Raw genomic sequence first — 27,282 nt, 5'->3', positions numbered from 1 at the left:
ATCAACTTTACACTTTCAACAAAATTCGGAACATACGGCACACTGATCCCTTCAGAGGGCTGAGTTTTACGTTTTCAAGGTTTTTTATGCCGTCCATTTTTGACTCACTCCACGGTTCCTTGCCTGCACCACAACCATTCTGTACTTTGGCTGTGACTGCACAACCACCACTATTGCAAAAACACCCACTCCCAGTCCAACCCCGGTCTTTGCCCCTTAAGATGCATACACACGGTCAGATTTGTCAGATGAACGATCTGAACAAGTTGATGAAGTATTTGAACTATGAACGATTTTTGACAGCATTAAAATTACTGAAATCGTCCAAAACTGACTGCAAACACACCAGATGTCAGATATCGTTATCTGACCATCGGGAACGCGCATCGTTCAAACATGTCAGATATGTCAGATTTTCTTTCAGATATGAACGATTGAATGATATTTAAAATCGTTATCGTTCAGATCTGAAGGTAAATCTGGCCATGTGTATGCACCATTAGACGTACACAGTCACAAATCACATTTGGGACTGAAATACTGTAATATGTGGATTGCAAAAATTAGTGTATGAGCAATGTGAAAAAACGCAACATAGCATTTCAGACTAACTTTGAATAAAGCCCACTGTCTGTAACATTTAGTATATCATCCATTCCTCATTGCAATGTTATTTCTTTCATCACACAAAAATTACTGGTGTGCCTTTATTGCCCTTTTGTTTAATTTGACTAATCTACTTTGGGGATTGCAATCTTTCTTCTTATGCACTTTGCATTTTGCCAGTATCCGGATGGAAGATCTACAGTGTCTAGATAAAGCCAATAGGCTGACACAAGATAGTCGACAGTTGAAAGGTCGAAATGGACTTTACTCGACAGGGTCAAATGGTCGACACAGAAAATGTCGACATAGTTTATCATTCTTTTTAGGGTTAGGCTGCGGTAGGGGACAATGAGGATTAGGCATTAGCCAGAGGGTTGAAGTTAGGCATCAGGGGAAGAGTTACGGTTAGGCACAAGGGGGAGGGTTAGGGTGAGGAATAGGGTTAAAATAACAAAAAAATGTGTGGAACTTGTGTGTCAAGACTTTGTCAATCTTGGTCCATATCAACATTTTAACTGCCAACCATTTGACCCTGTAGACCTTTTGACCCTGTCAACCTATTGACTGTCTATCTATACACTGTCGATCTTTTATACCATACCTATTTTGCCATTGTGTGGTTGAATGTATGTACTTAATTTACAGTTCTGTAGAGTATGTTAACATCATATAAAGAATGATTATTATATGTGAGAATTGCCAATGGGATTTAGTGCGAAAACAAGTGTATGTCATATTATAATAAACTGAACTGAATAACTAAAAGTATACTCATTTTCAAGGGCTGTTTGGTATGACCCAGAATCATACCCAACATCTTGTCAGCTGGATCCAACCGAGGGTCCAAACCGAGAGAGAAGACGTTTACAAAGGTGCTACTTAACCATTCCAAACAAGTATATTCTCAGGGACAGGCAAAGACAAGAAGGCAAGTTATATTATAACCAATGTTTATTTTTTTATCTATTTAACTTTATATGTTCATCTTTGACATATTAACCTTCACAATTGCAAGTGACTACCTTCTTTGTCTAAACTAAGTTGAGAAATGCATCTCTATGCATTGGTCATATTGGGCAATAAATATAGAATTATTTATCTCGTATAATGTAACCTCTGTCAGTTACTTCTATAGTAAATGTAATTTTAAACTGTGATATGTTGTCATTGTTCAGATAATCTATTTACTACCTATCTGTATTAGATAAATTCTTACAGCACCAGTAGGACTAGTTTGTGGCTCCTCCTCAAGCTTGAAGAGAGAAGTTATGTTAAATTTGGGTAATGTTGAATACCAGTGGCGGAACTAGAGAGTGCTGGGCCCAGGTGCAAGAAGTTGCAGTGCACCCAGTAGTGGTCCCCCTATGCAGTGCCCCATATACAGTGCCAACAGTAGTGGTCCCCCTATGCAGTGCCCCCAGTAGTAGTCCACCCTATGCAGTGCTCCCACTAGTAGTCCCCCCTATACAGTGCCCCTAGTAGCGGCCACCCCCCATACAGTGCCCCCAGAAGCGGCCCACCCTATACAGTGCCCCTAGTAGCGGTCACCCCCTTATACTGTGCCCCCCAGTAACGCCCCCCCATGCTCTGCCAGTTCCCATGCCACACACACACAACAAAACTCCCCCACAACTTACCCGAATCCCCGCTCCTGCAGCTGTCCGTTCTTCTCGGGCCGCTCTGAACTATGGGAGAGACGTCGGCAGAGCTCACGAGTGAGCTCCAGCCATCTCCCTCCGTGGACGCAGCAGCCAATGAGAGTCTGTCTGATTCTCAATGGATGCTATAACAAACACACAGCCCCCGCTGGCGGCTGTGTGTTTGTTACTGTGTAGTGCTAACCACTCTCACTGCAGTCTGCCCTACACTTGTGGGGCCCCGGGGAACACTAGCGGGTGCAGCGTCGGCTATGGGTCCCTGCACCACACCGGGCCCCGGTGCAAGCCACCGGCTGCACCGCCACTAGTTCCGCCTCTGTCGAATACAGTGTACTAAATACTTTTTCTTCTTCAGGGTCCACAGGCTTCACAGGGGGACCTTGGGGTGTAGGTGATGGGAACCAATCCAGGCACCACGAAGTTGAAGCTTCACAGCTTCCAGGATGCATTGGGTCCACTCTCCCTATACCCCGAGCCAGAGGCACCTCAGTTTCATTGGTGCCCGGCTGGAGTCGGGTCACCAGTTTGCAGGGGGGATGTGCATCATCCCCTAAAACTTATTTTATTTAGTTTACTAAAGAATAGAGCATACAGCAGCAGACTGTCCGAGGGACATCTGTGCTGCCATTCTGATCTGGGGGGGCTTTCCAGGGGTCTGAGCTAGACAGGGCCCCCGGAGAGGACCCAGACTGCACCCGGACATCAGGGTACAAGTGAGGCGGGTCGCCGCTCGCTGTGACCCGCATATAATGGCAGTCGATACTTTCGGTCTCGGGACAGACCGGAGGTGCTGGTTGTGGACACAGGCATCCGGCCATAGCACTCCACTGGACCATCAGGGACATTTGGTGCGGGAAACCAGCACCCGAGAGTTTATAACCGGCCAGGGGGGACAGCATCCTTGTTTAAGCGGCTCCTCAGCTCAGCGCGCCTTTCCACTGCGGTCTGGCTTCCCTGAGCTGCTCTCCTCCTCCGGACATGCCCCGTCTGAGTTGTCCTGCGGCCATTTTTAAATGTGCAGTCGCAGATCTCCCAGGACAATACGTGGTCCGGTCCCCTTGCATACCTTTCCTAAGGGTCAGCGTATGTAGCGCTATTTCCTACCAGACACTGCGTCTGTGTAGTAAGAGTATAGTGCCACTTTGCAACGTCTTTACTGCATTGTATGTGACTTGTGCTAGCACTATCTCTCTCTTTTTTTCTATCTGTCAACTTATGACTATACCCTTTCTCTCATTCTGCCCTAAATACAGGTGTTGCTAAGGGTAGCTCATATCTAACATCAGATATATACAGTATATAATGCAATAGTTCTGAAGTCTGTCACATACTGTTGTGTGTTGCACTGTGCCATAATTTGGGAGTAGGTTCCTGCAGCTTACCTAAGCATAAGACAGTACCAGTATATTGCTCCCTGTTAGTATCTATGCTTACTCGTGGTTGCTTTGTACACAGTGCGGTATTGTGCATCATTTAGCCCGCAGACATGTCTGACGAGGGTAATGGACGCATTCCTGTCGCAATCTTTGTCGCAATCTTACAGATTATGTACTGCAGTTTTCAGTGAGGAGGATGTGGATCAGGATGGGTTATATATGAGGTGTTCTAACCCCCCATGTTCCTCGAACTCCCTGACATCAGTACAGGAGCCCCCTTGGGCAGCATTCTCTCAGATGCGTGGATGTTTTCTCTAATTCAGTACAGAGTCTGGCAGCAACCTCTACTGCCCTTCAGACTACGTTACAGAGTGAGAAGCCAGTTAGACCAGCTAAGCGTCATATGTTGTCCTCTCAATCCACACAGCTATCAGAGTCTGAGATGTCTTCTGATGACGGAGAGGTGACTGATGCCTCTAGCCCTGACTCCCCTCGGCAAGAGACAGAGCCTAAGTCAAGGATTAATATTCCTGCCTTGATGGGTGCGGTCAGATCCGCATTGGTTATAGAGGATGACGAGCCAGCCCCTAAATCCAAATACCCCCTGTTTAAACAGGTGAAGGTGACTTTGGCAGTATTCCCTCTGTCAGATCAACTGGTGGATCACATGGCTCAGGCCTCGCAATCGCCTGGTAAGAGGTATCAACCTTAGAAACGTTTGACCTCCTGTTACCTGTTTCCGGAGGCTCATTGTAAAAAGTGGGAATCTCCCCCTGCAGTGGATTCACACATTACACGGCTAACAAAACGTGCAACGTTACTTATGCCTTCCTTTTCTTCCTTAAAAGATCCTACGGATAGGAATGTGGAAACTTGCCTGAAGTCTATTTACTCTCTTTCAGAAGCTGTTACCCGGCCATCCATCTCCTGGGTAGCTAAGGCTATAGAGAGTTGGGCCGATACACTTGAGGACTCTTTGGGAGTTCCAGAGGAACAGGTGTCACTGGTCGTCCATATTAGGGACGTGGCTGCATATATTGGAGAGGGCGCTCTGGATGCTAGTTTACTGACAACCAGGGTCGCAGCCGTATCTGCTCGCCGTTCCCTGTGGTTACGCTATTGGAGCGCAGATGCCGATTCTAAAAAAGACCTGGAAGCCTTACCCTATAAAGGGGAGATTTTGTTTGGTCCAGACCTGGACAAGATTGTTGACACGTTAGCCAAATCAAAATCTGCATTTCTGCCCTCAGCATCTGCTCCAGCAAAATCTTGGAAGTTCCTCATTTAGGTTTTTTTGTCCTCACGGAAAAGCCAAAGGGCAGTCCTTTCCTAGGCAGTCCGCTGCCAGGAAAACTGCCAAGCCTAAGAAACAGGCCTGGAGCACAATACGACCGGCAGCCTGTCGGGACAGGCTTCCCTCTGGGGCCCCCAGAGAGGGAGGCCTACTTCTTCAGTTCACCCAGTACTGGTGTCAAACCACCAAGCTGCTTGGGTAAGAGAAGTGGTCTCTAAGGGGAATGCCCTCTCATTCCTTCGAAGGCCTTCCCACCAGTTTTCTGCACAGGTCCTCCTTCAGACAAAACCAAGGCCTTGCAGATCCAGAAAGCTATACAGTCTTTGCTGCAAGCTCAACGAGGGACTGGTTCCTATTCTACTCTTTCTGGTTCAGAAGTTGAATGGGTCTCATCTGCCTATCCTCAACCTCAAAGCTTTGAACAGGTTCCTCAGGGTGCCCAGGTTCAGGATGGAAACCTTACAATCCATCATACTTGCTATGGAACCTGGGTATTACATGGTATCGCTGCACATTCAGGATGTATACCTTCATGTTCCCATAACGCCTTCTCACCACGGTTATCTGCGGTTTGCTATACTGCAACAACACTTCCAGTTTCAGGCACTGCACTTTGGCCTATCCACGGCTCCAAGTGTATTTGCCAAAATTATGGCTGTCATGGCAGCCCACCTGCGAAATCAGGGTATCCGACTCCTACCGTATATGGTCAACCTCCTATTGTTGGCGAGTTCTCCAGACATACTTCACCACCACCTGCAGCTAACAGTTGCTTGTCTACAAACACATGGGTGGTTGATCAATTGGAAAAGTCCTCCTAATTCCCTCACAGAGGATGGTTTATTTGAGAGCCCTGCCTGATTCTCACCAGCAGAGAATCTTTTTGAGTCCAGAAAAGATCTCTACGCTGCAGCTTCGAATACTCAGATGTCTCCGCAGTCGCCGGGTTTCAGTCCACTCAGAGATGCAGGTTCTGGGATCCATGGTATCCACATTTGACATGGTGGAATATGCTCAGTTCCATTCCAGGCCCCTACAGGGGCTGATCCTCTCCTGGTGTAACGGATTACCCCACCGGATCAGAGCTCAAACGATAGTACTCTCTCCGGAGGTGCTTCTGTCCCTCTCTTGGTGGCTACAGACATCTCATCTAACCAAAGGTCGCCCATTTTGGATCCCGGACTGGATACTCCTAATAACGGACACCAGTCTCCGGGGATGGGGCGCAGTGACCGGTCCACGCTCCTTTCAGGGCCGGTGGGCAACGGGTAGAGGCATCCCTTCCCATCAACATATTGGAACTTTGGGCTGTGTACAGGGCCCTCATGATGGCAAAGCACATTCTTCACGGAGGGCCCGTGCAGGTTCAGTCCAACAACGCCACCACAGTGGCGTACATCGACCTTCAAGGAGGCCCTCGAAGACGGGCAGCAATGACAGCAGTGTCACGCATTCTGACATTGGCAGAATCTCATCTCCCGGCCATTTCGGCAGTGTTCATTCCGGGAGTTCTCAATTGGGAAGCAGACTTCCTCAGCCATCACGACGTGCATCCAAAGGAATGGTCTCTTCACCAAGAGGTGTTTCAACTCCTAGTGGACAAATGGGGTCTTCCAGAGGTGGACACCATCACAAGTTACCAGTGTACGGGTCCAGAACAAGAGATGCCGAAGCAAGCCTGGAGGATGCTCTGTCAGTAAAATGGACCTTCTGGTTTCAAGCAAGACGGAGGCACTGTCCTGCTGGTGGCGCCAGCTTGGCCCAGGCATCATTGGTACTCAGATCTTCGGACTATCTCCATCGACACTCCGTTCCTGCTGCCTCAATGTCAGGACATGCTGTCTTGGGGTCCTTGCCTTTACCCGGACCTGGATCGTCTGTCTATGCTGGCATGGCTCTTGAGACATACCTATTAAGGTACAAAGGATTATATAGCTTGGTCATCAATATGATGCTTAGAGTGCGTAAACCTGCCTCCGCCAAGATCTACCACAGAGTGTAGCATACATATTTCCAGTGGTGTCATACAAGAGCTTACGAACCTCAGGTGTTTAGAATTTCCAGAATACTGGCATCTCTTCAAGCTAGATTGGACCTTGACCTTTGCCTGGCCTCGTTGAAAGTGCATGTCAGTGTGGTTCCAACGTAGAATTTCTCTGCTTCCGGATATCCGCACCTTCCTACAGGGTGTCCTCCTGATTCAACCTTCCTTTCTCCCACCAGTGGCTCCTTGGGATTTGGCAGTAGTTCTTCGACCCTCCAGGGTCCTCCATTTGAACCTATTCAGTGGATCTTAAGTGGTTAACAGCTAAGACTCTTTATCTTCTGGCCATTGCATATGCCAGAAGGGTCTCAGAATTGGGAGCTCTCTCCTGCTGTCCTCCTTTTCTGATATTTCACCAGGACAGGGCGGTGCTTCGTACTCGCCCTGAGTTCCTTCCTTAGGTTGTTTCTAGTTTCAATATTAACCAGGAAATTATAGTACTGGCCTTTCTGTCATCAGACCTCTCGGCAGGGAAGGCCTCTTTGGTTGTGTTCCGCGCCCTCAGGATTTATGTGGACCGTACCAGTTCTATTCGGAAATCAGACTCCTTGTTTGTCATCTATTAATTTCACAAGAAGGGATGGTAAGCCAATAAGCAAACATTGGCTAGATGGCTTTGTATGACTATTTCAGAAGCTTACACACAGGCAGGACGGCTTTTCCGTCTTCTGTTAAAGCTCTCGGTCTGTGGGTACCTCGTGGGCAGCTCGCCGTGGTGCCTCAGCTGTTCAACTTTGTAAGACGGCCACGTAGTTTTCTGTCCAGACCTTTCTAAGGTTCTATACATTTGATACCTTCGCCTCTCAGGATGCTTCCTTTGGGCGCCTTAAAAGAACTGCTTTGGGATATCCCCAAGGTCTCCCTGTGGAGCCTATGGCCCCTGAAGAAGAAAATGAGTTATGGTAGAACTTACCTTGGTTAACTTTCTTATTAGTCCATAGGGTTCACAGGGCACCCGCCCTGACACACTTGGCTTCATATGGGCTATCATACTGGTCACCAGTTTCCCGTCTCCTTCTCTGTGAGAGTGATTCTTGAGTGTTCCAGTCTTCCTTCTCTCTTATCCTCCTCCGGCCTTTGGCTTATTACCAACTGAGGTGCCTCTGGTTCAGGTGCGGGGTATAGGGAGAGTGGACCCAATGCATCTAACTGTGTGGTGCCCGTATTGGTTCCCATTACCTACACCCCAAGGTCTCCCTGTGGACCCTATGGACTTCGAAGAAAGAGAGTTAACCAAGGTAAGTTCTTACCATAACTCTTACCTTAACCAGCAATTACAGGTAGATAGGTTTGATTAAATAAAAGTGAAGAAAACTTCCCATGGTGTTAGAACATGGCAGCTCATGTAGAGATGACCACCATTATCCATCTTGTCGACCTGTCACTTAGTGACTGGTATGCTGGTGTATATGTTGCAGCGGTCACATAACCATATTACTGATTACTCTAAAGTCCTCTCATGTGTGGTTCCATGTGTATTGTATCCAGCAAGTTTAAATGGTGAGAAGGGACTGCATTCCTTGTTGGTGATTTGGTTTTTCTTAAGGTTGAAGCAGGCAGCATACAAATGTAGTCAATCAAAGCCAAGTTTAAAATATTAAGCAGGATACAGAATAAAATCCGCCCAGCATCCATTCATACTCTGGGGTCCGGCACAGCTGCGGCGGTGGGGGTACCCAACCTGCCAACCAGACCACCCACGGACCACTTCGGCCCAGGGGTAGAACAGGGGGACAGTGCTGTCCCGCTGAAATCGGGATGTTGGGGAGAGGTGCACCCTCTATGGGGTGGCGCCCCTGTTCGACCGCACTGGTCGAACACCCCAAGAGCCGGCCCTGAATGTAGTGCCTGCTTTCTGAATGTTTCAACAAAATTATCAAATACCTTTTCTATATATAAAAAAAAAAGTATAAACATAACAAAATAAATTTCACCTCACAAAGCTTTTTTGATTTACTTTGACTAACATCTTCGCCTTTTATCGATACAATTTTATACTTTTTTCAAACAAATTCTTTAAAAAGGATTAGCATACAGAAGCATCTTTACTATATAAAAGTGCTATTTTTCAGCAGGAACGCTGTTCCTGAACCTCTCTAACTCTGACATAATCAGGAGCAGTAAAAGCTGGCCCAGGCCCAAGTACTTTTGGAGGGTATGGCCTAATTGCGGCAGAAGTGGCCACTCCCTCCTTGGAAAAGGGGGGCGCCTTAAGCCCCCTCAACCAGGGGCAAATCCAGGGGGGGGAAGCACCATCAGTGTGATCGTTACTCCTCACAGGCAGAGGAGTGCTGCTCCTTCTCAGAGGCAGCAGCCTCCCTGGCCCCACTGCAGGCTAGACACAAACTGCTGACGGGTAAGAAGGAGGGAGAGGGGGTGGTGGTAGAACCAGGCCTCCACCGGGTCCCTCCATCAAGCCTGGGTAAGTAGTTCCCACTCCCCCAAGCCTCACTGCTTGTTAAACATCCATTCTAGTCAATGTCACATGTTGATAAGTTATATTAAAGGTAGTAGATTTACAGGAAAATGGTGGAAAGAAGTACATAACATAGTGCTGGAAATTTTTTAAGAGGCAAGTCATTCTATTATTAAGTTGGATGTTATTTGTGCAATAGTTCAAAACACTTTTGGTACACAATGCAGATGTTTTGCAATATGATTTGTGCTCTTTTCATCCATTTAGAGCAATTCCTTTCTAGTTGCTCTTGTATGTTTTCAAACGTGATGTAGTCAGGAAGCCGACGGTCTAAATGCCGACCGACAGCTTCCCGACTGTCTAATCCCGGCAAGGTACTAATGACAGGTGTCGAAATCCCTACGCCTGTCATTAGACGGCGATAATACCTACTTTTCAAACAGAGCCCTGTGTGTGTAGAATTGTATGTTTTCCATGTGTTCGCATTGGTTTCAACTTGTTCCAATTTACTTCTAAAATACAAAAATTATTCTGATTGTTTAATTGGCTTTGGAGGAAATTTATCCAAGTGTATTTGTGTAAAATATCATTTATGGTGCATACACACGATCAGATTTTTCCTTCAGATATGAACGATAACGATTTAAAAATCGTTCAGTCGTTCATATCTGAAGGAAAATCGTTCATATCTGACATGCCTGAACGATGGACGATCAACGATGCGCGTTCCCGATGGTCAGATAACGATTTCTGACATCTGATGGGTTTGCAGTCAGACTTGGACGATTCCATTCATTTTAATGCAGTCAAAAATCGTTCAATCGTTCAAATCGTTCAAATCGTTCAAAACTTTGTTAAAATCGTTCAAATCGTTCAGATCGTTTAATCGTTCAATCGTTCATCTGACAAATCTGACAAGTCTGACAAATCTGACCGTGTGTACGCTCCATTAGACTGTGAGCCCCACCAAGATAGGAACTGATGTGAATTGCAGAACAGTTTCTAGCACAATGCAATTAAAGGTTAATAATAATAATAATAATATTTAATTACTGTTTTATTTAATAGATTCTGTTAAGCCACCTTTGTCTTACCTTTTTGAAGACAAAACACATTCCTCATTATCTTCTACTGTGAAAGAGAAAGCTGCAAGTGAACTAATAAGGTATATTTCATTAGTTTGATATTATACAGCTTTTTGTTATTTTTTGTATAATGATGTTTTATCTCTGTCCACCTCTGGATATGCATATATAGAGCAAAGCAGAAAACCTAAGAAGCAAATCATGCATTACTCATATTCTTTAGGTATGGTATAATGTGCATCACACAAATATCATATGTACCGTAGTTTAGTTTTAAGGTGCAGTATATTAATCTAGTTTAAAAAAATGGGCAGTAAACAAATGTTTTATAAAAATTTTAATTTCCGTAAGACACACGTTACTATTGGGATTTCTTTTCCAAATGCAGTGTTAGAAATAATAAAAATTGATCTCGTTTTCAAATCCCCCAGGATTGCTAAAAAAAAACAACCGAAAAAAAATGCCATTATTCATATTGTCCTTGCACTATCAGGGATCTTTTTTTTAAGTTTAATGAGAGCCTCTTTTGAAGCTTCCTACACTGAAAAGTAAAAAAAAAGACTGAGAATGCTACTGTGTATGTATGTATGTATTTATATATGTGTGTGTTGTGTGAGTGCGTGTATAAATATATACACTATATGGACAAAAGTATCGGGGCGCCTGACCGTTATACCAACAGGGACTGTAATTCAAATACATCTACTTTAATATGGAGTTAGTCCCCCTTTTGCAGCTATAACAGCTTCCACTCTTCTTGGAAGGCTTTCCACAAGATTTTGGAGTGTTTCTGTGGGAATTTGTGCCCATTCAATCTGTAGAGCATTTATGAGGTTAGGCACTGATGTTGTAGGCCTGGCTCACAATCTCCATTTCAGTTCATGCCAAAGGTGCTCAATGGGGGTGAGGTCAGGGCTCTGTGCGGGTCAGGCAAGTTCTTCCACAGTGAACTCATCAAACCATATCTCTATAGCCCTTGCTTTGTTTACTGGGGCACAGTCATGTTGGAATAGAAAAGGGCCTTCCCCAAACTGTTGCCACAAAGTTGGAAGCATAGCATTGTCCAAAATGTCTTGGTATGCTGAAGCATTAAGATTGCCCTTCACTGGAGTTAAGGGGCCTAGCCCAAACCCTGAAAAATAGCCCCATACCATTATCCCTCTTCCACCAAACTTCACAGTTAGCACAATGCAGTCAGGCAGGTAACATTCTCCCGGCATCTGCCAAACCCAGACTCGCCCATCTGACTGCCAAACAGAGAAGCGTGATTCGTCAGTCTACAGAGCACGTTTCCCCTGCTCCACAGTCGTGCATGCAGCTGCCCGGCCATGGAAATCCATTCCATTAAGCTCCTGCCGCACAGTTTTTGTGCTTACATTAATGCCAGTGTAGGTTGAAACGCTTCAGCTATGGATTCAGCAGATCGTTGGCGACTTTCACGCACCATGCGCTTTAGCAGTCGTTGACCACGCTCTGTGATTCACGTTGTATTCCGCTTTGTGGCTGAGTTGCTGTTGTTCCTAAACGCTTCCACTTTTTAATAGTATCACTTACAGTTGAAAAATGGAATATCCAGCAGGGATGAAATTTCACAGACCGTCTTATTGCAAAGGCGGCATTGTATCACAGTACCAAATACTTTTGTCCATATAGTGTGTGTGTTTGTGTGTGTATACATATAGCGTTCCCGCTAGGCTGTTTTAGTGGGGCGAAGGAGGGCAAAAAGCGCCCTGCCCTCACAGCCTGCGGGTGCCGTCTTCACCCGCGGGTCGCAGTGTCCCGCGGGTGGAGAAATGTGCAGTGACCCGGTCACCGTCGAAGAATAGACGCGGCATCTATTCTCCCTGTCTGCAGCGCTTGGGGGCTGCCCGGCGTATCCGTAAGTGTCGGGCACGCCCCCAAGTATGAAGAAAAGGGGACGCGTCTTATAGACACGCCCCTTTTTCAAAGGCCGCGGCCCCTTTTCGGGAGCGCATGCGCCTTTGGTGCGCGCACAAGGGTGCCTCTATATGTGTGTGTATATATATATATATATATATATATATATATAATCTATGTATATATATATCTATCTAACGTGTGTGTACTATACTGTGCAACAGTTTTAGGCATGTGTGAAAAAATGCTGCAAAGTAAATATGCTTTCAAAAATAGAAGTGTTAATAGTTTATTTTCATTTATTACAGTATTAACAAAATGCAAAGTGAATGAACAGAAGAGAAATGTAAATGCAATCAATATTTGGAATGACCACTCTTTCAAAACAGCATCGATTCTGCTAGGTACACTTGCACACAGTTTTTTAAGGAACTCAGCAGGGTGGTTGTTCCAAACATCTTGGAGAACTCTTCTGGTCATTCGCCTTGCATTTTGTAAATTGATCAAAATAAACTATTAACACTTCCATTCTTTTATAGCATTAACACCCGCCTCAAACTTGCACATTACTGTGTGTGTGTGTATATATATATATATAGTGTTCCCGCTAGGCTGTTTTAGCGGGGCGCGGCGCCCTGCCCTCCTTCTGGAGGGCAAAAAGCACCCTGCCCTCCAGGAGGAGGGCAAAAAGCGCCCTGCCCTAACAGCCTGCGGGAGCCGTTCTCACCCGCGGGACGCAGTGTCCCACGGGTGGACAAACATGCGGTGATCCGGTCACCGCCGGAGAATAGACGCCGGGCGCACAAGATTGCCCTCTCTAGCTCCGGCGCCCTGCCTGCCGCCGGAGCTAGAGGGAACACTATCTATATATATATATATATCACACATTGAAGTGCCAAAAGTAATGAGATAGCAGTATGTAGGTGGCGTCACCGTACTGTGACATCTTGGAAATACCCAGGCCTGCATCAGTTGTAATCTGACATCTCGTGAGTCAGTTTGAAAACCATCCCGGCTGCTCATGCAAGGTAGCGTGAATTATCAGAGTTCAAAAGGGGCATGATAGTGGGTGCCTGACAGATGGGACATTCCATTTCCAAAGTTGTGTGAATATTTAACATTCCTTGATTTACGATGTCATGTGTGTACCTGAAATATCTCATAAAAGGCATTACCACCCACCGTAGACACAGCGCAGTTGCCAACCACGGGTGCTTAATGATCGTGACCAGCAGCAGCATCTGGCTAGAATTAGTAGATAAATGGATCTTCTCCAAAAAGATGAAAGTAGACTGGACAATCGTCTGTTCTAAAGCTTGTCTAGTCGCAAAGGGTTATACTCAAAGATCTGACTACGGTGAAACCTACTCTCCTGTAGTGCGGTATAGTGCATTATTCTTAGTCATTGCTATATCTGTCTTGTACAATATGCTCTTATACAGGGGAGTATTAACACCCTAGAGGCTCATGTGATGTTGGCCCCACATTTCACCTTGCTCCGACAAGTGAAGTGGGTTCTCCTACGCAGTGCCAGCTTTCCCTTGATATTCGGGAAGATGGAGCATGTGCAAAAGAGCGCACAGTGCCAGAGTCTTTGCTTTCACTATGCAGTGCCATCTTCCAGAAGATGTCACTTTTAAGATGGCGATGTTGGAGGAGGAGGGACCCTCTTGCTGGAGTAAGGTAAGTATGCTTTGGGTGTAGGGTGGCCCCGCACCACACACCCATTATAAATACGTCTATGCTGTTATACCAATTAGACTTTGACTCAGCTTTCTTGACTGGAGAACTAACAGAGGAGCTAGACATGGATCCTTCAGAGCATTACAATGGGAACACAGTATGTTCCAAGAAGGAGAAATCTGTCTTAAAGAAAGCTTTGTATGCTCAAAAACAGTGTGTTTCTTGTTGGTATATCAAACTATATGCTGTACTAAATGAAATGGACTTTGTACATTCAAAGACTGATCATTGTTTCTACCACAAATGCATAGAAGAAAAACTATTATTGTTGTATATGTGGATGATCTGTTACTAGCAGGGCAAGAACAGCACATCTCAAGTGTCAAACAGCTATTGGGACAAAAGTTCAAGATGAAGGATTTAGGTCATGCATACTACTTGCTATGCCTGAGAGTCATATCAATTAATCAGCAAGCTTACATTGAAAGTAATCTTACAGTATACCCAGTATGGGTATGTCTGAGTTGGTAGATGAAGTGTGCTCCTGTGCTATCTCCATGATTCTCCTTTAGTGTATCATCAGTCCTTTACTAATATGGCTGCTGATAGTATTACTGTACATGCTGGTACGCCATCTTGTCACTGTTTTCGAGTGCCACAGTACCACATGGACACTAATATATCCTGCATATACCGCTATCCTACAAGTTTGGACAGTCCACTGTATGCTCCGCTGTCTGCTGGTGTTACTGTGAGTACGTCTGTACAAAACTGTGTACTGCTATAAACCAAAACTCCTGGTTAAGTCTCACCGCCTGGTTTACCTCAATACTGATTCTGCTGGTATTTACTATTGCTCACCTTGTGTATACCACAGAATAGTACACATATATCAACTTTCTCTCTAAGCATCTATTTGTCTATTTTCCAACCTCCTGGAACAGACCTAATTTCTGGTGAGTGGGCAGATACATTGTGGTTGTGCACCACATTGTACCATAATTAATCTTGCATATGTATGCCTGTACTTAGACACCTATTTGTAAGCTATACTGAATATCAGTGATTCCTAAATTGTGCGTCACGGTTCCCTGGGGTGCCGCGGCTGATGCACGGGTGAGAGAAGGGTTGGCAGCGTGGGGGGCTTGCTATGAGTGGGGGGAGGGCTGTCACTGTAAAGCAACAGACAGTTAATCCTGAGGCTGCCTGTTGTTGAATGGGGTCCTACAACGCAGTGAGTTGTGGGAGATCAGACAGGAAGCAATGCTGCAGAATGGCGCTGACAATCATAACTAAAGGTAAGTAAGGTGGGAGACATGGAGAGGGGCAAAGGGAGAGACATGGAAAGGGGCAAAGGGAGAGACATGGAAAGGGGCAATGGGAGAGAGACGGAGGGGGCAATGGGTAAGAATAGCATAGCTTTTCTTTTTTTTTTTCAATACTTTATTATGTTATTTTGACCCAACTACTAAAAAATGGGACTGCTCTGTAATTATTTTGGCGTAGGGGTGTCTTTAAAAAATTATGGAGACCCTAAGGGTGCCTCGAACTGAGAATGTTTGGGAACCACTGTCATAGGTCATACTTATCTCGACTTGATTTTGCCCAGAACATTCATGTGAGATTTCAAATGGTAGATGCATTGAAGGCAAACTGCTTTTTAAGTTAATTTTCAATAAATTGGATATTTGAATATTTGTGTTTTCACTAACATACAATTTTATGCAGGGTCAATCGGAGATGTATAAATGTTGCACCATCAAGAGAAACACTTGGAGAACTCTTATTAGGTGAGTAGTCTTAATGAAATGGGCTTTGTACATAAATGTGGTTTTTATATACACCTTACATTTCTATTTAAAAATTGAAAATAGTATAGACTTCAGAGTACAATCAAATAAAAAAAAAAAAAAATATTGACCTTGCTCTTGAGAGCTTAGTTACACAATGTATAATATTTAGGATGGTTAAAATTGTATGTTTGAATGCATACAATTTCAATGTCATTTAAATTTTTGTTTATATTATAATTTAAAAAAAAAATATATCCACCCATCCATTCAAGCTGTGCCCAGTTTCACTCGTGTAGACCTTAGATATTTATAGTTTTCATTTCCATCTCACCACACCAGTAACACATTAGTCTTTCACCTCTATAGGAATGCATCCCCTCCCTACTGCTATAGTAAGACATTACCCTCCGTCACCTGTGTACTAACACATTCCACTCCCTCACCTCTGTAATAACAACAAATTATCCTCACTCACCTGTGTAGAAACACAATCCCTCCCTCACCTTTCTCACTAAGGGCTCTATCTACTACAATCCGCATTTGTAATGCAGACTGTAGTGTGATATTACCGACTGAATTCGCATTGCGACTTCAGGCAATATCACAGGGATTTACTACAAATTCCTTGCAGGGACAGAGCTTGCGATAAAGCTCTGTCCCTGCGAATCCCATCCGGAGCTTTATCACGGTATTTTTGCAAAAAATACAGTGACAAGTGCCCCGCGAGAATGCACCGACCGGCCGCCACTGCTACCCCTTCCCCTGTCGCCAAACCCCGCCCACGTCGCTAAGCCACGCCCCCTTGATTCTCCTCCCCCCACCCGGCACCCCCCTCCCTTAATTACACTTACCTGCAGTTATCGAGCCTCCGGTGATGTCCTCTGTCGCTCCGGTCAGGTGACATCCCATACTGCACTGGTACCCTGTCAGGTGACGACCGGGTCCCAGTGCAGCATGGGAGACCAGTTGAACTCCGGTCCCTGGACTCAAAAGTTTTTTGGGGTTTTTTAATTTTTTTTTTTTTTTTGTCTTTTTACTTTTTTTTTTTACCGTGAATCAGCGTCTGTCTGTTTAGACCACACAGCTGATCACTGGGGCCAGCTCCGGGTTCTGCTCTTCCCGTTATAGCAGAGCAGGAGTCCAGTAACCGGGGGAGGCTCTGGATAACGCCACCTCCAGGTGGCGTTATTATCACAGGGCTTTCCCCGGCATTTTTTCACATTTTATTTTTAGTAACTTTGGTCAGATCACATTTCCCATTACAATTATGGGAAATGCGATCTGCTTACTAAAAATAAGTGATAATTAGGGCTTGGAGAGTGCTGAATCTCCAGTTAACAACACGATGTGATGGCATACCATATCTGTTTTGCACAAGGAACACATCCATTAAGGCATCAACCTTAATGATCACAATTTCATTGTTTTTTGGAGTTTGAGTGCAAGAGGTTTATGAAATTTCCGATTGTGTAAGAAGCCTTAATGGAATGTGTGAAAACTTATTCATAGCTTTTAAAAAAGTCTCCTTCCCCACCTAGTATTACCAGCACTTGAGCTGATACTGGTTTAAAAATTATTGGGGACAAAAGAGGTCCCCCATATTTAATGAACCAGCACTGGGCTCTTGGACCCGGTCGCTGGTTGTAAAAATCCAGGAGGAAAAATGGTGTGGGGTTCCCTGTATCTTTAAAACCAGCATCGGACTCCACTAGTTCGGGTGTAATGCCACAGCCAGGGGACCAGCTTTGGAGGGTGCCCTCAGCAAAGTATTCTCACTCCACACTAGCCAGCCCAGGCTGGGGATCTCCTGGGTACCCCAAGCCCGGGCTGAACCTGGGGCTATCCTCTGCATCCCTGCCCGGTGGATGTGGGTTTAATAGAAAAAATGGTGTGGGGATCCCCCCCCCCCAGTTTAACCAGTTTAAACAGGGCTCTTTGTGCCAGTGCTGGTCTAAAAAATAAGGGGAAAAAATTTATGGATGGCGTGGAGTTCTCTGCATTTTAAGAAACAGCACACTAGTGGGGGTCTAATGCCACAGCCAGAGATAGCATTCTCTATCAGAGCCAAAAGCACTCCCACTGACATCACTAGTGATGTCAGTGGGGCCGGCCCCAGATGGCAGGCGTTCCCATGGGAACGCTTCCGTCTGGGCAGCCACGCCCACCAAAGGGGGCGTGCTGTCAATCACCATCGACAGCACGCCCCCTTTGGTGCGAGACCCATAACGACAACTTGGCCGTCGTTTTTCAGGTCTCGCGCTTCCGTACGACAGAGCCGTCTGCGTCGTGTGCATGCGCACTTTGGCAACATCGACCCGCTTGCGAGCAGGTCTGAATCAGGCCCAGAGAGAGGGAGAGCAGCTGTCTCAGGAGTGTACTCCTGGCTTTATTGCCCAGCTACAGTATTTTGCCAGCCTACAAGGTTTGTGTGTCCCCTGCCATCCTTCTGGGACAGCTTTGGGGGCTTTCTGCCATCTGGGGAATCCCTGCATTGTGCCGTCCTGATTACCTGCTACTGTATGTGTATATTTCCAGATAATGATCTGTGAGTGATGCCTTTTCACCCACCCATACGACATTCTTTCTGGTGAACCTCTTTGCAGCTGTTGCTTGCCTCACTGACCTCTGTTCTTCTGGTTTCTAAACACCTGATCGGTTACTGTCGCTGACTATGGCTCCCAAGAAACAGCAAAAATGATCTTCCTTGACTCAACTAATTCGCTTTCAGCCCCAAGGATCTACAGTCGTTAACAAACCTCCTCCTGTAGGTTCAGCCAGCCTTCACGAATCATCTCCTACTCCATCACCTTCAATTGACTCGACTCTACCTGTTACACAGCCGGGTTCGATGGATGATGATACTCCTCTCACTGCTCGGAGAATGTCACAAATGCTCCAATCCCTCAGGGTGGATCTCATGGCCGACATGCAATCTGCATGCAGGACGTTAAACGGGAGTTAACTGACTTGGGGGATAGAACTGATCATCTTGAAACAAAGATGGAAAAGCTTGTGACCTCCCATAACAACCTTCTTACATCTCATGAATTAAGTGTGGCAGAGGTTTCTGTTCTTAAAGATAAACTGGCAGATTTGGAAGATCGTTCTCGTCAAAATGACATAAAGATCCGAAGAATCCTGGAATCTGTGTTAAACTCAGACCTTCAGGAAATTGATTTGTGTCTGTTTTGGAAACCCCTGCCTTCTTATGCCGAGTCTGACCTTCTCATCGATCGGAACCACTGCCTTCCCAAACCCCATAATCTGCCTTCTTCTACGACTAGATACATTCTCCTTTGCATACATTTCTTTCATTTCAAAGAGGCAATCCTCAAAGCAGCTAGGACTGACTCGGAATCTAAAGTTTTTGGAAACCTACAATTGTTCCCTGACTTTTCAGCAGTCACCATTGCCAAGCATCGCGCTATTCATCCACTTGCTTGATCTCTTCTTGCTAATGAGATCTCATATTATTGGGGAATTTTTTGTAGACCACTCCATTTGTACTGAGGGTCTATGTGAGAGGTCTTCACTTGCTACACTGTAGGAAATTTTATTGCCTAATATTTACCAGTTTCATAGAAATGTTTCTGTCCTCATATTGTGGGGTTCTCGAATGTTACTCTATATTTTATTGTCTGTTTCAATATTGTCGTATGGTTGGACTAGTTCTGGCCTGCCCCCATGTTCTCTGTTTTGCCACTTTTAATTCATTGTGGAAAATACTTCTGCCTGATAGACTGGGCTTGTGTGGTTTTTTTCCCCTGGTGTTCCCTCCTCTTCCTTTTTTTTTTTCCCTTATATTTTTTTCTGGAGTTTATTTTTGTTGTGTGGGTTATGGTTAGTGAATTGCTCGCACTATCCTCTGAATTTTAGATATGATTTATCTTTTTACACTGAATGTGAAAGGGTTAACCTCCCCTAACAATCGAGGTTTAGCTTTATGGACCTACCATGACCATAAGGCGGATGTGGTAGCTTTGCAAGAAACACATTTTTTGGTCCTTAACCCTCCCGTTTTTAAGTATTCTAGATATCCAGTTTGCTATATGGCCAACAGGCCATTTTAAAAGAAATGATGTCACCATGTTATTTCACACTGCTTCCCCATTCACCCTTTCCCATAAAATTGCTGACAAAAATGGGAGGTATCTCATATTAGTGGCAAGATTTACAGGTTACCTTAGTTTCCCTCTATGCCCCGAATTCCTGTCAGATTTATTTTCTGCGGGAGGTTTGTACTGAGATCCAAAAGGTTAGAAAAGGTTCCCTTATGCTTTGTGGAGATTTTAATATTGTCTCTGATCCTCCTCTTGATAGATCTGGTGTCTCTAGGTTAGGTCCCACTCTAGGGATCCTAGTCCTTCCATAGCATTTAAAAAATATTTGCGGAACTTGATATCTATGATGTATGGCGGACCGAAAATCCTGAGCTACGAGACTATACTTTTCTAGTTTTCATAATACGTATTAAAGTATAGACCTTATTCTGGCTGATAAGTGGACCATCCAGCTAACCCATATGGATTTGTTTTGTATCGACAAGCCTCTGATAATACCGGCAGTGTGTTTGATATAATTCAATTACTGTCTCGCTCCCAGGAACAATTTGTGTTGCTTTCTTTGGATCCTGAGAAAGCATTTGATCGGCTTAATTGAGACTATGTGAGGAAAACGCTGTCTCTCTTTGGCTTTTGTGGGGCCATTCTTGATTCTATAATTGCTTTATACCAACACTCCTCTGCAAGGGTTTTCATCAATGGCATTCTTTCCAACACATTTCCCATATTTAATGGCACCAGGCAGAGTTGTTTCAGCTCAGTACGTCCAATAACTGTTGAGCTTTAGCCCTCAAACATCATGCCCCCCTCTCAGGAATACCCGTTTCTTGATCCAGCCTTAATTTAATGCCTTTATAATATATATACAAAGTCGAGTCACATTATTATGACCTCCGCCGTTACAGCCCGGACAGCAGCTAGTCTGCCTGGGAGCGACTTAATGAGGTGCTGGTAGGTTGGCATAGGTATCTGGAGCCATGCTGACTGCAGTGCATCCCACAGCTACTGGTGGGTGCGTGGTAGAGTATCCATAGAGCGAACACAACGATCGAGGTGGTCCCACAGGTGCTCAGTTGGGTTCAAGTCCGGGGAATTAGGGGGCCAGGAAAGTACTTGGAAGTCGTGGTCGTGCTCATCCAACCACTGTCGGACATTTCTAGCCATATGCATGGTCTTGCTGGAAGATCCCATCCGTCTCAGGGATGACAATCAACATGTTCAGTGCATCCGGAAGGTATTCACAGAGCTTCACTTTTTCCACATTTTGTTATGTTACTGTGTTATTCCAAAATGGAATAAATCCATTTTTGTCCTCAAAATTCTATACACAATACCCCATAATGACAACGTGTAAAAAGTTTTTTTTTTGGAGATTTTTGCAAATGTAATAAAATAAAAACCTAAGAAACACATGTACATAAGTATTCACAGCCTTTGCTCAATACTTTGTTGATGCACCTTTGGCAGCAATTCCAGCCTCAAGTCTTTTTGAATATGATGCCACAAGCTTGGCACACCTATTTTTGGGCAGTTTGGCCCATTCCTCTTTGCAGCACCTCTCAAGCTCCATCAGGTTGGATGGGAAGCGTCAGTGCACAGCCATTTTCAGTTCTCTCCAGAGATGTTCAATTGGATTCAAGTCTGGGCTATGACTGGACCACTCAAGGACATTCACAGAGTTGTCTTGAAGCCACTCCTTTGATATCCTGGCTGTATGCTTAGGGTCGTTGTCCTGCTGAAAGATGAACCGTCGCCCCAGTCTGAGGTCAAGAGCGCTCTGGAGCAGGTTTTCATCCAGTATGTCTCTGTACATTGCTCCATTCATCTTTCCTTCTATCCTGACTAACCTCCCAGTCCTGCCACTGACAAACATCCCCACAGAATGATTCTTGCCTAACATAACAAAGTCCATCCATTCGATGAAGCAGAAAATGTGACTCATCGGAGAAGGCAACCCTTCGCCATTCAGCGGAGTCCCAATTCCGATACAGGTATGAAAATTTAAGCCTTTTCTGCCGAGGCACCTTCGTTAGCATAGGTACAGTGACCATCCATTTGCTTCGGAACCCCATACTCAGCAAGGTTCGCCGAATTGTCATTTTAGGCGCACGTTTGGTGGCCCCCAGGTTCATTTTGATGGTGAGTTGCTCCACTGTAGCGTGCCGGTCAGCCCTCACGCACCTTCGTAGCTGACCTTCACCTCTCACATCAATGGCACATGGTGCTCCTCAGTTTCCATGTTGGTTTCCACGTCACAATGTTGCCATTTGTCAAGTCACGACACACCTTCACCACAGCAGCACGCCAACAGTTCACAAACTGCGTTATTTCAGAAATACTGCCACCCTTGCTACGAAAGCCAGTAATCCTACCTTTCTGCAACTCTGCTAAATAGCCCCTTTTACCCATGACAGCAATGAATGATGTGTGCCTATCGCACACCTTATACACCCACCAAGCCAGCGCACGGCACATGATGTACTTCATAGGCTATTCGCTGCCGAAGTCAAATGTAGGAGGTGGTCATAATAATGTGACTTGACTGTGTATGTACACACACACTAGCGACCTGCCCTGGTAAATTTTGAATTTACAATGATAGTCTTGTCTCTTATAAGATTGTGTTCTAGACATTAGTTGTTTTTCCTTCTGACATCAACATGAAAAGATTTAGTTTTGACGTGACACAAAATGGCAATGGAAAGTTGTCCATGAGCAAAACAGTCTCCACGTAGGTCAACTCCAGCCACGTTATTTGTCCCTGTGCTTTATTTATTGTCATGCCAAAGCAGGCTCTTACCGGTAATTGGTCTCATTTTAAATTAAACAATTATTTTTCACATAAATGAAATAGGAAAGGTAATAAACGGTATCAGTTAACATGGCTTACATCATTTATTCTAGAGAAACTGATATGTATCTCTACATGGTATAAAATAAAGTCCATCTTTGTGATACATCTTTAACGGTTTAGGCAGCGTAAGCCAAGAAAGAGCTCAGACTTCTATTTTTTCATTGACTTGCTTCACTAAAATAGTCACTGCTCAGCTCCCTTTTGTCATACAGTACATTAATTTTCATAAACCTAAAACTTCCTCGACAAATTCTGTATAGAATAGTGGAAAATACTATCCAGTGGTTCTCGAGATTAGTCCAAACAAATAGACAGACACCTACCAGGGACTTTATTTTATACTATGTATACATTACCTTTCCTCACCTATGTACTAATACATTCCGCTCCCTCACCTCTGCAGTAACAGATTTCCCTCCCTCATCCGTATTGCAACACATTCGACATTCTCCTCACTCACCTGTGTAGAAGTACAATCCCTTGCTCACACCTGTAGTAACATGTTTCCCTCCCTCACATGTGTTGTAAAACATTCCCCCCTCGCCCGCCCCGTTCTTAACCTATTTGACATTCCCCTCACCTCTATAGTAACACATTCCCTCTCACTGCTGTTGTAACACATTTTCCTCTCTCATTTTTGGTGTTTGAATATTGAACTGTGCTCCAGCCACGATGAGTCAGTCATGACATTGCAAAAGGGGAGGAAACATTTTCGCCCTTTTCACCCCCTTTAGCTTATAGAAGGAATATTCTCCCCTATTTTCATGTTGCCAGGGGTTTGGGCCAGGTACTGATGAGTCAGTCAGGACATTTTATATATATATATATATATATATATATATATAAATAAATATTGCTGCTTCCGTATCTTTGCAGCCCCCTGGTTACGCTACTTACGTATCTTCACTATTCAGATACACATGTAGCATAAACTTGAGGAAATACCATTCGGCCCCTTGCGGGCTCGCCACGCTGTGGGCACGGTGGCTCGCTTTGCTCGCCACATGGATTTATTCCCCCTTCATGTCCACCTGGATGGTAGGGAATGACGTTGGAAATTAGCGTAAAGATGAGCCAGTGTCCAACGTCATTCCCTACCATCCAAGCGGGAATGGGGGGGGGATAAATCCATGTGGCGAGCGAAGCGAGCCCGCAAGGGGCTGAATAGTATTTCCTGGTTATGCTACTTACGTAGCGTAAACAGGGGGCTGCAAAGATACAGAAGTACTATATATATATATATATATATATATATATATATATTATATAATTTCCAAACTGAAGGCAAGCTATCCCAATCTGCGCAATAAGTGTCTCTCTTAAAACAGTCCATATAATGGCCCTCATTCAGAGCCGCTCGTTAGCGGCAGTACGCTCGTTCCGAGCGATGTTTGCACATCTGCGCATGCGTACGGTTTTTAGTACGCATGCGCGAACCAGTCAGTGCGGCCAAAAATCGTTGGTACGCAATATAGCGAGTGCCTGCTATTTTGAATGACAGAATGAGGCGTATGTGGGTGGTAACAGGGGAAGGTGCTTGAAAACGGGGAGTGGAGATCCGAACGCAGGCGTGCTTAAAGGTCAAAACGGGCGTTTTATGGGTGTGTATATTTAAAACAGCAGCGTCATTGTTCACGTCACTGGGTTATTTTATAGCCAGAACTGCTCGCAAATTTGTGGTAGCAAACACCAACCACAAGAATAGCGAGCAGTTCATACGCTGGTCGATGTACTCGATTAATCTAATAAATAGCGGACATGACGTAGGATGCGAGCGGCCAGGGGGCGTTTTTAACAAATAAACGAGCGTATGTTTTGCTCGCTCGTTCAGACTTAGAGGTGTGAACAGACTACAATGTGCGTACGGATCATTTGAATAGCCACCCCTTGTTTTTAAACGAACGACCGCAAATAGCGAACGGCTCTGAATGAGGGCCAATGTCCATCTAACATATGCATGGTGCTGCGTTCACAGATGACCTTTCTCCTAAAGGGTAAATATCTGTGTGAACAAAGAGATCTAGGAGGTGCACAATAGTGAAGTATGTAACAGCTGAAATACTTTACTCAAAATAGATTAAAACCACTCACATAAGCAATTTGTGATACATTGCAATATCACAATAAAATCAAAAGAAGCGGAAAACTGTGATTTAGCAACTCTAAATCGGCATCTCTGATGTTTCTCCATATTCCTTTCGGGACCAGTGAAGACAGCGCGATCATGTCCCGGTCAAGCCGTGTGTGTATATATATATATATATATATATAGATATATATATATATATATATATAGATATATATAGATATATATACTGTCCATAGAGCCGGCACTCCCATTCAAATAATGAAAATACCGAGGTGCCAGTCATGAGTTAAAATAGCAAGATGGAGAAAGCGACACTCAACGGGTTAATAAAATGATTTCAAACAATTTCCATCAAATCAATGTTTCGGGTTTATTTCAACCCGTCATCAGGACACATATACAGTACAAGTGAATAAACCATACCTTAAATACCCCAACACCTGGCACTTGAATCACCACCAGCTCCGTCTGCGGCACCTGTCTTCACCTCCGGAAACTTCCGGTAGAGTGTGTGCTAAGCTCCGCCCCCGTTCCCATGGTGACCCAGTGCACTCGCATATGTAACTCTGCACAAAAAAAAGCAGGGAGATTAGTTCCTTTACACAACGGTTCCTAGTAATACCAATATAAAGTGAAAAACAGCATAAGACATCAGCAAATGAATATTGCACATTCCCAACAGCATACATATACACAATAACAGCAGCATATCGAAAAGAGCAGCAGAGAAAACATCACCAGAAAAGTATGCTCATAACAATATTCTATAGGGCACAATTTGGAATACAATATACAGTAAAAAACATCACTGGTTATGTACATACATGTCCACATACATCTATCCTGCCCTACAAGTCGAGCTACGCAACGCGTGAGTGCCGTGTGAGTCTAGCACTGAGCGTCTTTTCATGCCACTTTTTACCTTCAAATGCGTCAGCGCTGCCAGCGGTATTTGAAAATGGTGCCGGCCGCAAGGCATTACAGCTCGCGGACCGGTAGCCAATCAGGCGATTGCAGCCGCTCCTGATTGGCTGCCGGTCCACGAGCTGTGATTGGCTTGTGGGTAGCATCATATTTCAAATACCGCCAGCAGTGCTGTGTCTCCCAGGCTGTCAATTCATATATTCTGCACTGCTGTCACCCGGGCCCGCTGAAGAAACAAGGTAGGAGTCCCTGCCCTGTGCCCCTCCACCTAGTGCAGCAAGCCTTCCCTGCCCTGTCCCCCTCCCCAGTCCAGCCTTCCCTGCCCTGTGCCTCCCCCCTAGTGTACCTAGCCTTCCCTCCCCCCCCTAGTTCAGCCAACTTTCCCTGCCCTGTGCCCCCCAATTAAGGTCCAGCCTTCCCTGCCTTGCGCACCCCTAGTCCAGCCTTCCCAGCCCTGTGCCCCCCATGCCCATCCTGCCTTCCCCACACCAAGCTTTGAGCATTTTTAAACTGGGTTATGCACAATTGACGTCCAACCCCCCCTGTGTAGCTCCTCCCATATTATGCATAGCTCCACCCACCTCTGTGCCATCCCACGGGGGGCCTGGCTTTCTTTGTCATTACCGGGCCCCACAATTTCTGATGGCAGCCCTGCATACGGACTATGACCAAACTAGTACAATAACGATAAGAATACGCTGGCTTTAAAGTTTACAATTGTATATGCGTTTTTTCTATGAAATAAGATGAAGTTTTTAGTCACACTGAAAATAAAAAAAAATCAATGTATCAAATGAAATCATTAATTTATGCATTTTTAGTTGCATTTAAATTGTGCTGCATTGTCTCCCCCCCCCCCCGCCCCTCCCTTCAATTCTACTGTCTGCACTGAAGAAAACATTTATGACAAAGGGAGCAGTTAAAAATCATAGTATGAGAGCACATGCAACTGCATATTAAACCCCTACATAAAAGCAGTGTGGTTTATAGCCATGTTTTCCTTCCAGTTTATCATGCATTATAAACATTGCAAACGCCAGTGTCCACAAATCCTTATAAGAAGGATAAATTACTGTAGTTGTAATGAACACATAATTCATTTACTTTTTAAGATCAAATTGATAGCAGACTGCCATGTTTTATAGTATTATGTTTAAATAATGAAGCATTAAGTTAAGTTTCTGTTTAGGCAAAACTGGGATGTATTTTGTTGAAGACTCTGCGTCTGACACCATAGAATCCAATGTAAGTATGTTGTAACATGCTGTTGCATGAAAGTAAAATTGCTTTCATACTGCTGTAATTTTTCAGATGAAAAGTCAACAGTAAAAAGGTTGACAACCCATAGGTTAACACCAGGGACAATAGGCTGACAGGTACAAAAGGTCGACATGTGTCTAGGTACAAAAGTTTTAAATGGAAATGGTTGACACAAAAATAGTTACACTTTTTTTTTTGTTAGGCACTAGGAGGGACGTTTAGGGACTTACCCTGATGTATAGTGTTAAGCACTAAAAGAGA

The 27,282-nt window shown here is 44.7% G+C and overlaps 1 protein-coding gene across 1 annotated transcript in view; it reads left to right on the top strand.

The window, feature by feature from the left end:
• The window catches only part of LYST (lysosomal trafficking regulator), a 507,705-nt gene that overhangs the window by 321,094 nt on the left and 159,329 nt on the right, over positions 1-27,282 (top strand). The window contains exons 34-37 of the mRNA XM_088481579.1: positions 1,389-1,534; positions 10,463-10,559; positions 15,769-15,830; positions 26,951-27,006. Coding sequence (XP_088337705.1) covers positions 1,389-1,534; positions 10,463-10,559; positions 15,769-15,830; positions 26,951-27,006 — 361 coding nt within the window. The remainder of the gene's footprint in view (positions 1-1,388; positions 1,535-10,462; positions 10,560-15,768; positions 15,831-26,950; positions 27,007-27,282) is intronic.

This window comes from Taudactylus pleione, unplaced genomic scaffold (assembly GCF_031769625.1).
Source record: "Taudactylus pleione unplaced genomic scaffold, aTauple2 ptg000275l, whole genome shotgun sequence".
NCBI lineage: Eukaryota > Metazoa > Chordata > Amphibia > Anura > Myobatrachidae > Taudactylus > Taudactylus pleione.
The sequence above is the reverse complement of the archived record's forward strand: the minus strand, read 5'-3'. Positions and strand labels throughout refer to the sequence as shown.